Below are 16,030 nucleotides of genomic sequence, written 5' to 3'. Positions count from 1 at the left end.
TATACATTATTCTTAAACTAAATACAAATTATCAAGTAATAGAAAATCTGGGATGGAATAACATTATGAAATAGAACAGACTGCAATTCACCACTTAGAAACATGTTAAATAGCCGCTAAGCAAAACAGAAAGCAGACTGTAGGCTTCTTTTTACTAATGGACAAAGTCCTTCATCAGATGCAGAAACACAAGCAAATAAATTCAGTAATGCAAACCACACACACTCATAAATTGGTATGTAAAACACACACACACGCACACACACACACACACACACACACACACATACATGAGCACTTCCATCTCTATGTGCTGTTTCTGCAAAGTGCACCTACCTCTTATAAAGTTATCATAGTGCACTTAGTTTTGTGATGTGGCATCAGTCATTTTGTTTTGTAATTATTAAGCCATATGGTATTAGTTTGCTCATTTATATTTTGAGAGGAAGTCTTTGCATGAATTATTATTATGTATGGTTGCGTTGCAACCAAGTTGTTGTTTTAATAGTACTTTTATTAGAAAATCAGACGTGAATTAATATTAATTTGTTTCCTAATCATGTAACATTTTAAAAAAACCATATTCAAATTCATGATACTTTTGTAAATGTAACAGTTTTAAAACTTTCTGATATGTAACATCTTTCTTCAACATGCCACCTCTGGGAAACACTGGTATTTGTAAAGTCAATTGTGAAATAGTCTTCACTGAGATGAATGCTTAGACAGTTGCTGAAGAAATGTATTCCCAAATACAATATAGATGTGTCTGTTGAAAACTGAAAGTGAGCTGTCATTTAACCATGAAGTATCTAATTGACAAGATGTATCTGAATTTAACACAGAACTCAAAAATCTAAACAAGCTGTTTCACAGTTGGTTACAGTGAATAAAAGACTATAATGAGATACACAGAAAAATACAATTTGTCCGGCTTTGTTAAAATAGTTTGCTCAATGTGCTAAATAAATATTTTATTTTATTGGAATGAAATACTGATAGAGCTGAGTGAGTGAGTTGTGCTTGTGTGAATGTGTGTGTGTGTGTTTTCTATTTCCAAATAAGTTCTCTTTTGTTCTACAGTGTAGGAAAAGATAGACTGCAACTAGCCATAAAGATTAAATGTTAAGTTGCAGACAGGACACTTAAAAAGGGCACTTATAGATTAACTTTTGGCCATAGCCTTTGTCAGAAAAAGAAAGAGATACGCACACCATTCATTCACACAAGCAAGCACACCTCATACATACACAACTGCCATCTCAGGCAGCCTGGACCTACATTGTTGATTTTCCTACCTAGAGTTTCCATTGTTTCATCTTTTTTATCTGAAACCTTAAATGTTAGCAGTATTCTTCATTGTACCTGTCTGTGACTTATGTGGTTAGTAGCAATCTATTCTTTTCATGAGAGACCTTAGTTTCTCCTGACATATACAGTTTTTTCTTAATTGGGTTACATTCATTCATGTCAAAACATTTCAGGAATGTTCAAATAACTTACAGGAATCCAGTTGATGACATTGTCAGCAACCACCAATGTTTTGACAGGAGCACATATTGTCATTTTCAAGGCAAAATTTTAGCAAGAAAGTGTTCTGCAAGGAAACTTAAAATATTGGTTTTCAGAGAACCTCTTGAAGCTCCAGAGTTTCTCTGAAAGCTGGACTTTTAAATGCCCTTGCGCAGTACTTTCTTGCTGCAGTTATGTCTTGAAAATGGCAGGGTGTGTCCTGTCAAAATATTGGCAGTTGTTGGCTAAGTCACCTGGCTGCATTCTTGTAAGTTATTTGAATATTCTTTTGATATTGCTCTCATTCTATCCTGGACTTTCCACTTTTGACTTTTGCCAAATGGCTTTTCTTCCATCCCACAGCCCACTGCTGTTTTCCTTTGTTTCCATAGTCTAACACATTACATTACTCAGTATCCAACCTTTTCTTTTTCTTCCTTGCTGTGTTTTATTGTGAGTGAAGTTCAAGCACCTGAAGACAGTGGCCATGGCTGTGTGATTTGTGTTTGTGTGAATGTGTGTTTTTTCTATTTTGGAAGAAGGACTTTTCTGTCTGCAACTTAATGTCTCCTCTATGTGGTGAGTAGCAATCTATCCTTTTCATATTGCTGTTATTCCATTCTAGACTTTCCATTTCCTTATGGTTGGGTCAGAACAAGTAGGTTACACTTTGTAAGATGATGGTGTATCCCTTTTCCATCCAAAGGTAGTCATTTTGAGTCTACTCAGTGAAACAAATTTTTATCAGCAATATTTGTTCAGACATGGGACAAGTGATGGTGACATACAGATCAAAGTCATTAGCCTGTGTGCCACTGTTAAAAATTAAATCCTGGATCTTTTCACAGCCTATAAAGAAATGGCACAACATATCACTCTTGACATTGCTACGTCACTTTAGGAAGTTAAGTTTAGGAAATTCTTCTTGTTATTAAACAGAAATAGATCATATTAACAGGAATTTCAAGTACAGATAGTGTTGAGGATCAGTAGACAAAGTTCAAAACCATCGTACAATGTGCATTAGATGTGTATGTGCCAAGCAAGATCATAAGAGATGGAAAAGGGCCACCATGGTACAACAACCAAATTAGAAAACTGCTACGGAAGCAAAGGAAAGTTCTCAACAAACATAACAATAGCCGAAGCCTTACAGACAAACAAAAATTACAAGAAGCAAAATGTAGTGTGAGGAGGGCTATGTGAGAGGCGTTCAACAAATTCGAAAGTAAAGTTCTATGTACTGACTTGGCAGAAAATCCTAAGAAACTTTGGTCTTATATCAAAACAAAATGTCCAGACACTCTGTGACCAAAACGGTACTGAAACAGAGGATGACAGACTAAAGGCCAAAATACTAAATGTCTTTTTCAAAGCTGTTTCACAGAGGAAGACTGCACTGTAGTTCTTTCTCTAGATTGTCACACAGATGACAAAATGGTAGATATTGAAATAGATGACAGAGGGATAGAAAAACGATTAAAATCATTCAAAGAGGAAAGGCCGCTGGACCTGATGGGATACCAGTTCGATTTTACACAGAGTATGTGAAGGAACGTGCCCCCTTTCTTGCAGAGGTGTACTGTAGGTCTCTAGAAAAGTGTAGCATTCCAAAAGATTGGAAAAGGGCGCAGGTCATCCCCATTTTCAAGAAGGGATGTGAAACAGATGTGCAGAACTATATCTCTAACTCTCTAACATCTATCAGTTGTAGAATTTTGGAATACATATTACGTTTGAGTATAATGACTTTCCTGGAGACTAGAAATCTGCTATTTAGGAATCAGCATGGGTTTCAAAAAGGACGATCGTGTGAAACCCAGCTCGTGCTATTCATCCACGAGACTCAGAGGGCCATAGACACAGGTTCCCAGGTAGATGCCGTGTTTCTTGACTTCCGCATGGCATTTGATACAGTTCCCCACAGTCATTTAATGAACAAGATAAGAGCATATGGACTATCAGACCAATTGTGTGATTGGATTGAAGAGTTCCTAGATAACAGAACACAGCACGACATTCTCAATGGAGAGAAGTCTTCTGAAATAAGAGTGATTTCAGGTGTGCCGCAGGGGAGTGCCGTAGGACCATTGCTCTTCACAATATATATAAATGACCCTGTGGATAATATCGGAAGTTCACTGAGGCTTTTTGCAGATGATGCTGTAGTATATTGAGAGGCTGTAACAATGGAAATTTGTACTGAAATGCAGGAGGATCTGCAATGAATTGGTGCATGGTGCAGGGAATGGCAATTGAATCTCAATATAGGCAAGTGTTATGTGCTGCAAATACATATAAAGAAAGATCCTTTATCATTTAGCTACAATATAGCAGGTCAGCAACTGGACGCAGTTAATTCCATAAATTATCTAAGAGTAGGCATTAGGAGTGATTTAAAATGGAATGACCATATAAAATTAATCATTGGTAAAGAAAATGCCAGACTGAGATTCATTGGAAGAATTCTAAGGAAATGCAGTCTGAAAACAAAGGAAGTAGGTTACAGTACACTTGTTCGCCCACTGCTTGAATACTGCTCACTGGTGCGAGATCCGTACCAGATAGGGTTGAGGGAAGAGATAGAGAAGATCCAATGGAGAGCAGAACGCTTCATTACAGGTTCATTTAGTAATCACAAAAGTGTTACGGAGATGATAGATAAACTCCAGTGGAAGACTATGCAAGAGAGATGCTCAGTAGCTCGGTACAGGCTTTTGTTGAAGTTTTGAGAACATACCTTCACCGAGGAGTCAACCAGTATATTGCTCCCTCCTACGTATATCTTGCAAAGAGACCATGAGGATAAAATCATAGAGATTAGAGCCCACACAGAGGCACACTGAGAATCTTTCATTACACGAACAATACAAGACTGGAATAGAAGGGAGAACCGATAGAGGTACTCAAGGTACCCTCCGCCATACACCGACAGGTGGCTTGCGGAGTATGGATGTAGATGTAGATGTAGATGTAGATGAACCAACCTGAGAACCAATGTGAAAGTATATAATGTATCACCCAAAAAAAGAGACAAATTTAGCTGATAAGAAACCGGTGGATGTAAAAGTGAAGGTGAAATATCAAAACTAAATGAACTTGTTTCTAGTTTGCAGCTTACGATCAGTGCACTCAAAGCAAATATTAGTAAAATTAGAAAGATGTGAGATAATGTTGAAATGAGATACAATGAAATGAACTCAAGAAAACTCAACTTCTTTGGCTAAGTGAACAAAAGTTGTACACAAAAACAGTATACAGATTATGGGAAAAAAAGAAAATGTGATGGAGGTGTACAGCTATAAGTGTTATCTGTGATGAATTATGGAAACTCCAAAAGTAAACAAAGTGCTCTTGAAAAGCTGTAAAATAAGTCATGGTAGCTGCTAGAAAGTTGAAAGTGTTGGAAAATTTGCAGGCACAAGGCATAAGAATTTATTATTATCAGATAATCATGGATGACACTGGACTAGTTTATTAAATCAGACAGTGTCACAACATATTTTCTATCACCTATTATCAAACTGAATATACAACTGAAATACTGCACTGGATGAGATTTGAAAACCTGTGAACTTAAAGGTTTTTAAGCTTTCAGGTTTTCAATGTTATCCAGTACAGTCCACAACAATCAGTCCTTTCTTCTCATACTGTCCAGTAAGTCTCCCCTGACCCACACCAGTCCTTTACCATCATCCCTCTTCCTGCCCCCTCAACTATTCTGCCAAAAGGAGCCTTTGGCTCCTAAAGCTTGCACATTTCCTTAACTTTCATATCTGCTTGTTCCTGAGCATTCCTCAGGAACACAAATTATCAGTCTACTTGTAATAATAATGATTTATTTAAGAACTGCAGATAACTTTTATTTACTTTTCAATACGAGCAAAAAAAGGAAAAAGAAAGAAAGACTTAATTTCGTTAAAAGTTTTGAGTTAGAACCCCAACAATCGTCCTCAATTCCACCAACTCACAACCCACCTTGACAACATTTAAATGATCTTGCAGCCTTTCAAACTGTACACTAGGTAGGGGTTCAGTCATCAAGTCAGCCAGTTGTTCATATTTATATAACGTGCATCAATAATTCCTTTTCTCACAAAATTGTATTTATTATCTATGTATTTCATTTTTCGATGTTCCCATCTTTCAAGGAAATGAATACAAGGTAGGTTTCTTTAAGAATCCTTACTGGGGTAGTTGACCTTGAGATCCACATCAGCTCTTTCTCTTCCATAGCACAAACCAAAGTTCAATGTTCCTTAATGTACCTTAGTACTCTTTTAAGTTCCTTCCAGTGGCTTTCCATTGGATTACTTTTTTACCTGCTGAAGTGATCTACTGCTACACCCAGGTCCAGTATTTTTGTAACATGCCATACATCAAACAACCTATCACCTGATGAAATGCTTTAGATTCACCTATATTATCTTTATCATTATTCAGCTCTGGTCTGCTTTCGTTCCAGGTTTGGTCTCTACTAATGTCTTAACCAGGTTAAAACCATTCATGTCAAAATGTTTAAGTAGTTTATGCAAGTATATACATTGCCTCACAGTCATTCCATCGTCTGACCTTTTGATATCAATGCCAAGAAACAATTCAAGCCACACAGGATTAGCCGAGCGGTCTAAGGCGCTGCAGTCATGGACTGTGCGCCTGGTCCCAGCGGAGGTTCAAGTCCTCCCTCGGGCATGGGTGTGTGTGTTTGTCCTTAGGATAATTTAGGTTAAGTAGTGTGTAAGCTTAGGGACTGATGACCTTAGCAGTTAAGTCCCATAAGATTTCACACACATTTGAACATTTGAATTTGAAACAATTCAAGTTTGGCAATGCCTTGCATGAAAAGTTGATTTTCCATAGTTCTATTAATCTTGTTGATGTCACCAAAGTTACTTGCAGAAATTATTAAATCACATACATATAATAGTATACAATATACAGTTTACAATTATCTATGAACTAAACCCAATAATTTTGGCAAAAGAATCATATTTTACATTCCATGTATGAGGAGCCTGTTTCAATCCATACAAAACCTTTTTTAAATTTGAATATTTGATTCTTTTGACCTGTGACACTTTCAGGTACCTTCATATAGCTCCCCACGCACAAAGACATTTTTGACATTCATTTGACATGTTAACAGAACATCTTTGGTGATGATGGACACTCAATGTAGCTAAACACCCAACAGGACCATATGTTTTGTCATAATCATAATTCTTCTTTCACATACAACCTTTGACTACAAGCCTCACCTTATATCTTTCAGTATCTCCACATAGATTTCATTTAATTTTGTGCACCCATTTGCTACCAATCAGTTTCTTCTCTGGACAGCGCTCTGTTATTTCCCATGTCTCATTGAGTTCCAATGACTTTATTTCTTCATTGAGTGCTTCCCTCCATTCATGTTCATCATGTCTCCTCTGTGTATCTTCGTAGCATTCAGGGATATCATCAACAAATCATTCAGCATGCAAGATCAGTACTGCATAACATCAAATTATGTAAGCATCCTTCATTTCCTGTTGCTTTGTCAAAGGTTTTGTACCTTTTCAAGCATTTTGACCAGTTCTCTCAAATCTTCCATCTTTTTGCCTTCTTTCTTGTTTTCATTTGTCTTGCACTCTTCTGTCCTATTTTCATATATCTTGTATTTTTCTGTCCTGTTCTTGTCTTCTGCTGAAAGCTATTTTTCACCAACTGTCGGAATGAAAGTGAATTTTGTTAAATCGAAAATTGCATCATTTCCTAAAATTACTTTTTTTTGCTCTGAATGCCAAAACTTGCCACCATTTGGACAACAACCAATAAAAAAGAATCTAAGTAAATGAGAATCAAGCTTTCTAACTGCAAGTTTCGTAGGCTATACAACTAAAAACCTTCATCTTCTCCAAGCTGGGTTTTCTCCCATACCACAAAGCTGCTAGTAGTGTGAAACTTTCCTGGCAGATTAAAACTGTGTGCTGGACTGAGACTCAAACTCAGGACCTTTGCCTTTCGTAGAAAAGTGCTCTACCAACTGAGCTACCCAAGCACAACTCATGACCCTTCCCCACATCTTTAAATCCGTCAGTACCTCATCTCCTACCTTCCAAACTTTGCAGAAGTTCTCCAGCATACCTTGCAGAATCTGCCAGGAAAGTTTCATATCGGCGCACACTCCATTGCACAGTGAAAATTTCATTTTGCTTATAGTTTTCCCACCAAGGCTTTAGTTGGACTCCTATTTGTAATATAAACTGTGGCCAACATTGCTTCTGTCCAAAACTCATGTCACGTTTTGATTTGAAAGGCATACAACATGCTTTATCCAAAACAGTCCTATTTAGATCTTCAGAAACTCGATTGTGCTATGGTATATATATGATAGTTAACTCAAATTGAATGCTCAAATCTTTACAGAAAGTCTTCAGCTAATTTGACAAACTCTCACCCATAACCACAGCGAAAATAACTAATTTTCAAATTAAAATTAGATGTAGACATTGCTTCAGGAATTTTAAAAAATTTCAACACTTCTGACTCTGTTTCTAGAAGATAGACACAAGTAAAATGGGTAAAATCATCAATAAAAGTTAAAACATACATTTCATTTTCATATGAGTTTGGAGTAACTGATCCATCTACATCATTATGAATAAGTTCTAGCGGTCTGGTTGTTTTTGCTCTTCATGTTTTATGGGGATATGACATCTGTTTCCCTTCAATACAAGTATAATAAAAATCATAAACTGACTAGTCATGTTTGAAGTTCATTCCATCAACTTGCATCTGTAACCTATGAATACTTACGTAACTCAGATAAGACAACGCATCACACCATAATTCAATAGTCTCTATTGCTGAAGTCCCTTGCATATAAAATTTAGTGTGTACCTGTTTGACTCATACATAGTTCTCAAAAACTACCTGTGAACCCTTCAATTATAGTTTACACACTGACAATAGGTTCTAGTTGAGGTCTGAAACTGAAAAAATATCTATATTCAAAATTAGAATTTTATGGCTATTTTACATAACTCATAACTTCAGTTTCAGCAATTCATTTAGCACAGCTCATATAAAATGCTGCAAACTTCGCAACATTGATTTTAACTGATTATGGAAACATTTTCACACATTTCAATTGTATGTTATTATTTATTAAATTATTTATAGCTCCAGGATCCAAACACCATTTAATTACACTAAATTTTGATGAATTTTTACAACTAGCTGTGAGGAAACAGTAATTATTCTCTTTCCCATCTTGATTATCAGAGGCTGCCCCTGCAGAGGTTTTTTCAGTTTCTGTGCTTCATTTTTCTTTGGCTTTCAACAGCCTAACATTTTATATCCTTTCAAACTCTAATAATAACAAGGAAAAACTAAATGATTAGTACCTCTGCTATCTGATTTAATACTTTACCATACTTACCAGACTTAAATTTCTGTCCTGACTGTGACAAGAAAACTGTCAATGATTTAATGTATTCTTTCCTGATAGCAACTTTCCTCCTCATCCCTTCATGCAAAAGCTGGTTTGTGATGAAATCTAGAGTTAATGTATCTGATCGCAGTCTTTCTAGTACTGTGACAAGATTATCATAATCTGGTGGCATTGTCAACAATAGATGACAAACAACCTCAGTTTCTTCTACTTTCACTTCAGACAATCATAGTTCTCAAATCAATGTGTGAAATTCCAGAAAATAATCAGTAATCAAGTTTTTTATTGCATCAAATTTCGTCATTGTTAAAGTTCGCCAAATTAACAACTGGCTTGCCATTCCCCTTTGCTTGAAAACATTGCTTAACACTGACCACATATCAAATGAGGTAGCTTTCTCTTTGGCATACTCCAGATAAGTATCTGTAATTCTCTGTACAATTTGTGACTTTTATTTGCTGTCACATTTCTTCAAAGTCGCTAATTGTATGTCTTGGATAAAATCATCTTGATTTTCAAGCCGTCTCAGTTCCAATATAATTCTTGAGCTTTCAGTGGCTAGCTCTGCCATTATCAAGAGTAAAACTATGGACAGCTGGGACTGGCACCATTTCATGCTTATATAAATATGATTATGGCCACTGGCACCAATCAGAGAGGGCAAAAATGACATTTGTGTGAAAGATGAGTTGGGCATCTCATAACAGCTCTGGCCTGCCGCAGGAGCGTGTGACATCAGATGGTGTAACAGGCCAGTGCCATGTTTGAAACTGCTGCTCCCACCTCCCTATAAACATTAAGCATCTGCCGTTGCTTCCTTTCAACATCCCCCACACTCCACCCAGTGTGTAGCCCTGGTCTCTGTTGAAATTGTTGCTGTTCATTCTAATCTCAGCCACCTTTTTTATAACTGAGTCTCAGTATGTTGACACATGAGTCATGAGTCTTGTGTTCTCAAATTGTATTTTGTGTCTGTTTTTGAGGCAATGCTCAGCTAGGGCTGATGTGTCAAGCTCTCTTTGTTTAATATGTCTCTTGTGCTTGGTAAAATGCTCTGCACTGTGGGGATTGTCTGGCTGCTGCACTCACAAGGGACAACACTTACTGGATACACGAAGAGCTATGTCATCTTTAACAGGACGCAACATATCTCATATCTTGGGTGGGGGGGGGGGGTTGGGGGGGGGGGGGAGCGGCAGACCACTGGTCTCAGTCCATGTCTCTGCAATAGACATCCTAACTTGTAACTTCCTGCTCTGCCCCACAGTATGGTACAAAAGCCATCAGCTCAACCTCTTCTGCGGATACACAAGGCATCCTTCTTTGGTCACACCTGACAGTGTTTGCAGTGTCTCTTTTGCTGTAGCCATTCTCCCTGAACACATGCCCCAGTTGCTCCAATTTGGACTGTAGGTGGTCGTCATGATAAATAACTTTGGCGCTGTGTATTAACGTGTTCAGGACCGCTTTCTTGTGTATAGGGTGATGAAAACTATCGGTGTTTAAATGTCAATCAGTGTGTGTCAGTTTCCTGTACACTGAATGACCAAGCCAGCCTCCTGCCTTCCACTCAACTAAAACATCTAAGAATGATAGCTTGCCATCCTTCTCCGTCTCGATGGTAAATTTAATGTTGGGATTGACATGTTCATGTGACCATGAACTGCTGCATTGTATTTTCATCATGAGGCCATATCAGGATGGTGCCATCGATGTACCTGAGGATGCAAGATGGACACAGCATCCTGTAGTTCAGAGTCTTTTCCTCAAAGAGCTCCACGAAGAAATTCACGACTGCACGAAACAGTGGTGAGCCCATTGCTGTGCCACCCATCATTTCATAATATTCATCATGGTACAAGAAGTACGTTGTTGCTAGAACATGATAACAACTTGAGAATTCCAAGTGGAAACTGTTTAGCCAAAGGATCCAGTATGTCTTGTACTGGCATCCTCATAAAAAGTGACCCCACATCCAGACTAACCATTACATTGTTCTGAGCTATTTTCCTTTTCTTGAGCATTTCAACAAATGTCTTTGAGTTTACAACATGGTGTTCACAGTGATCCAGCTTTAGCTCTAATAATCCTGTAAGATGTTTTGCCAGTCTGCAGGTGGGAAAGCTGATTGCACTAACAATGGGTATAAGAGGAACAAGTTCCTTATCTATGCCCCACACTTCCAAGTGTGGGGGCATAAAGCCTGGAAGGTCTCGTGGTGTGAAGCATGAATTTCTTCACCACTTCATCTGGTAAATCAGATTCCTTTAAAAACTTTCCTGTCTTCCTGACTATGGCCTGTGTCAGATTGTGACTAAGTTTCTGCTATGCGTCATCTTCTAATAAGCTATGAGCTGCTCAATTTGCCTTCTGCGCACGTATCATTTTGTCCCCCTCTGATTGGTGCCAGTCGGTTACTCCTGACAATGACAGTGAAGCTAGCTGTTGAAAGCTCAAGAGTTTTATTGGAACCTATGCAGCTTGAAAACTGAAACGATTTTATCCAGTCTTTCCACCACGAAAGACCCTGAGGATGCGATTGTGCAACTTCTTTTGCATGAACTTCTGCCATATAATTATCTTCAAATATGACAATTTCTGAATACTTCATTCAAATAAATTCCAACAGATAGATCTCATTTAATAATACCTCATTTTGAAATTTCCAGTTGCTAAAACTGATTCCACAAACAGCAGAATTTTATATTTCCCTGCCTCAACAACCATCATCAATATTGAGATCACATCCCTTGTACTATATAAGCAAATTATGTGTCCTGTAGATCAATGCACCTCTGGACCCATAACCTGATTAATTTAGAGAGCTGTGGGCATTCCTTGGGCACATGAATTATCAGTTTATGAGTGATAATAATGATTTATTTTATGAACTACAGTTAACAGTTATTCACTTCCAAACAAGCACCAGAAACGATAACAGTTGGCAACCTCATATCAACAACAGAATAAAAGATAATAGCACAGAGTTGCCATGAGAAAGGGAAAAAGGAACACACTGAAAAAAATAAAATAAAATAAAGGTTGTGCTTGAATTGTAACCCTCAATACTCTACCTTTCCCCTCAACCCTTCTTTAAGAATAAGGAGTCACTGGCTCTGAAAGCTTGCACATTTCCTTAACTTTCACATCCATTTGCTCCAGCCACCACTTAGTATTGATTTTACTATAATTGGTTCATTTATCTTATTTCTTGAAAGCTGTTGACATATGTTACATCTTGATATGTATTTCTTAATGTCTTGTTTCAAATTTCTCCAGTACACATATTCTACAGCTCTCTTGCAACAAAATTCTATGTCAAGGTGTCTTTCATGGATTGATTTCAGTGTTCTTCCAGTTAATTGTGCTGGCATAATTATATTTTGTCCTTTGAAGGAAATTCCTTCAGCATAGCTAATCATTTCTTTAAAGGTCCAAAAATATGACAGTTCTTGTGGAAATTCCTTAACTGTATTTGGAAATCCTTGCATTACATATGGTCAGGTAACTAATATTTGTATCCTTTAATGTAGCTTCCTTCATTTAAATCAGGAATTCTCCACTGTCAGATAAAACCATCAGTACTTCCAGTTCCTCCATTTCTCCTTTATCTTCTTGTTCCTTGCAGACTCTACTTAGAATATCAGGTATTGGTATATTTTGATGCTTTAGTATGAATTACTTTATGAGTGTATGGCAAAATTTCAATAATTAGTCCTGCCGGTGCACCTCTCAATAATTATTTTTAAAATTGACTCCGGTCCTTTGTGATCAATTTTTTGCCATAATTATCTTCATGAAATTTTTTGACAGTAAATTTAACTGCTGTGGCCTCTTTCTATTTGTGTATGGAACTATTGTGCTGGTGACTATGAGTTTGTAGCATATGCAACTGGTTGTTCACTATAAAATAGGACAGCTACTATAACTCATTTGCTGGTATCAACTGACAATTTCTCATCTTCATGTACATCATAATAATGAAGCACTGAAGGTGTTTTCAGACATTCTCTTATTTAGTATGTGCGTGTTGTGCCAAATACTATTTCCACTCCACCTCTTTCCTTAGAAAGTGTCACAGTGGGTCTTTTTTCATCTCTAATACACATTGTAGTTGTTTATTTTGAGGATTCTGAAGTTCATTAAGAGAACATTCAGAGAACTGGCATTTTAGGCAAATTGCAGAACAATTCTACTGCCATCAACATACATTTTCTTGTGGACAATGTTGGATATCTGCTGCTTTTTTTGGAATCATATCCTTCAGTATGTAAGATCTGCTCAATTTATTCTGGATTCTGAACATGCACAGATACCACATTTACTGTTTACTGTGGCACTGGAAACGGACCATATGGATATGTTTAAAAGAAGTGTACCTGGGATGTGTTAAACAATAGCACAAAACACAACCTTTTCTGCTCTCACATCATTTTAGCTACTGTGGATAGTATATACAAGTTCCATGTTGTAGACAAGATATCAGTAAGATTATTTTATGATGGTATCTGTGTAGGCACCTCACTCTAACACTTTGATGACAAAGCCAGCACACAACTTGGGCCATGATACTGCTGCGACCGGTCCATACATGAGTATATTTTGGGCTGCAATGGTTTATGATGAGTTAGTCAACTAAGCTCAAAAACTGGACTTATTTCATATGTGAACAATGTATGTACATCTATCTACTTGTCCCTTGACTGGTGCAGCTCTCTGTTGTCAGTTTACACAATTATTTCAAAAGAAACAGTGGCGAGTTTAAGAGCTGTTGTCACAACTGACTGAGCCATTGTGCGCTTGCATTGTCATGAGCTTCATGCATGTAGCCATTAACTTTTTATATTTTCTGTAATTCTGTGACAAATACGTCACATTTGTTAAGAGATTGAAAAGGGTTGGAAACTAGATGAAACAATTTATGACTCTGGATTGGAGGGAGAAATATCTGAATGAGAAAGTCTGAAGAAATTGATGAAGGACTCTTATAGAAAAGGCACAACAATGGCTCAAAACTTGTTCTTAGTGCAACTATCAGCAGTGGGTTTGTATGATAGTATTCCTGTCAAAATCATGTAATTGAAATTATGAAACAAGCTGATATTGCCCTAACTGCAACATATTTCTCTTCATGCCAGAGTGTTTCAGACTTTTCCATGCATAGGCCAATTATGTGTGAAATTGTTCAAAAACCTACCTTGCACATTTTTTAAAAAGATAGTTATATTTTCTCTCATCGGTATTGTAAAATTTGCAATATACTGCAGAAATAAGATAGTGATGAGGAACAAAACTTGAAGCTTGGCCTTTTTAATGTGTATTGTATTGTATCATCTTATTGATCCTCTTCATTATTTTTGTACATAGATACAAACTGATATGGGACAAGTCAGTATTAATTGCCCTTTAAGATATCTCCAACACAGATCAGCCAGTAAAATTTCAAATAATGACATAAATGGCTGATTTTCTGGGCCCAAAAGCTTTCTAAGTGGCTGGAGCTTAAAGTGTTAAATATTTAAAATAACTACTTTGAACTGCTTCTGTTATGTTGAGGATACTACAAAATACAAAAATTATGCATTTTCTGTATGACAAAGATAGGATATCAGTAATGAAATGCAAATGTCTTCAATCTATTCCTACAAAGTACAAGAGAGAGCATTGGATTCACAGACAGTCATACATTTTATTATTTGGCTTCTGCTAATTATATGACACATAAATGAAAGTAGCCCATTACCAATACTTATGCATGGTATGGGATTAAATATTATTCACTTGAGTCACTATCAAATGCCAGCAATATGCAAATGCAAGGAAGACAGAAGAATAAAATCAAAGAATGGAAAGTCCAGAATGTAACAAAAGTAGTATATGTAAACTAAGGAAAAAAATGAAACTAAATTGCAAAAGAAATTATGACAATAACATAATAAATAGCAAAATTAAATGGTGATGTTATCAAAAAGGCATTTCTGTTAACTGAATGCTTGCTTAGTAGAAACAATATTTGGGATCATAAGCAAAATAAAACTTCCAACAGAAGGACTAACAATTTTGATATATAGTCTTGGTTCTTTTGATGTAACAGTTTTAAATGTTGTATATACTTGAGGCTTTGTCTTTTGATACCAGCTACTGAATCTGAAAATAGTTTTATGCTTCTATCATTGATCATTACTTTTAAATACATATTTACAAATGTATAAATTTTTTCATTTGCAGTACTAGTCTTTTTCTCACCTGAAAACGCAGAGACCCAACTGGAGGTTCAGCATATGGAATTCCTCTGAAGAAATAAACAGTGTTTCCAGCTGTAGTGGTTAACTGCTGACCTCTTAGAGAGCCCAGTGGTGTGTCAATTGTTTTGTAACTTCCTGCACCCTAACATAAAAATAAGATTTATTATGAAAAAGTTGTGGGCAATAAACAAAATTTTCAACAATAAGAACAACAGCTTCACTCGATAACATATATTATTCTAAAGGTTCCCTTCTGAACCAAAAAATGTTGATAACAGAAAATAATATACAAAATAGATATGAAGTACATTTTTTCCAGTTTTAACCTACTTGTTACAAAATTAAGAGCACTTAGACTGATTTGTCTCTTACCTGAACTTGTTTTAGGTGAATGCATAACAAAAGCACATGTGCTAGGCAAATTAATTTTAAGTGAGGCATCATAGTCTATAAGAAACTAATTACTGTATGAATCTATTGAGTGAGAGCAGTTTACCACAGGTAATTTAATGCCTGTCTGTCTCTTTATAAATGTATGTACGTGCATCCGTGTATCAGTAGTTTGTTATTTTAAGATAAAATATACATTAAGATAAAGATCACAAGAGAATGAGTTTTGATAATAACAAAACAAGGAAAATTCCACTCTTTCACTGATCCTTTCAATACAGTATTTCTCAGCTTACAGTAATCACATTGTATAAAAACTATTCTCATGAATACCTTTTGAAGACTGATTATAAATACAAAAACGAGGGTATATTTGACATATCACTTCCTTTCAAAATTACTCATGTAATTACATCAAAAATTCATTGTATACTGGAAATAATATCAA

General features: G+C 36.4%; 1 protein-coding gene across 1 annotated transcript in view; it reads right to left on the bottom strand.

The window, feature by feature from the left end:
• Positions 1-15,722, bottom strand: part of LOC126236712 (esterase FE4-like) — a 78,023-nt gene extending 62,301 nt beyond the window's left edge. The window contains exons 1-2 of the mRNA XM_049946233.1: positions 15,565-15,722; positions 15,194-15,334 (exon numbers count right to left, since the gene is read on the bottom strand). Of these exons, the coding sequence (XP_049802190.1) occupies positions 15,194-15,334; positions 15,565-15,636 (213 nt within the window). The 5' untranslated portion in view covers positions 15,637-15,722. The remainder of the gene's footprint in view (positions 1-15,193; positions 15,335-15,564) is intronic.
• Between the last annotated feature and the right edge of the window lie 308 nt (positions 15,723-16,030).

Source organism: Schistocerca nitens, chromosome 2, assembly GCF_023898315.1.
Source record: "Schistocerca nitens isolate TAMUIC-IGC-003100 chromosome 2, iqSchNite1.1, whole genome shotgun sequence".
In the NCBI taxonomy this organism is placed as follows: Eukaryota; Metazoa; Arthropoda; class Insecta; order Orthoptera; family Acrididae; genus Schistocerca; species Schistocerca nitens.
The sequence above is the reverse complement of the archived record's forward strand: the minus strand, read 5'-3'. Positions and strand labels throughout refer to the sequence as shown.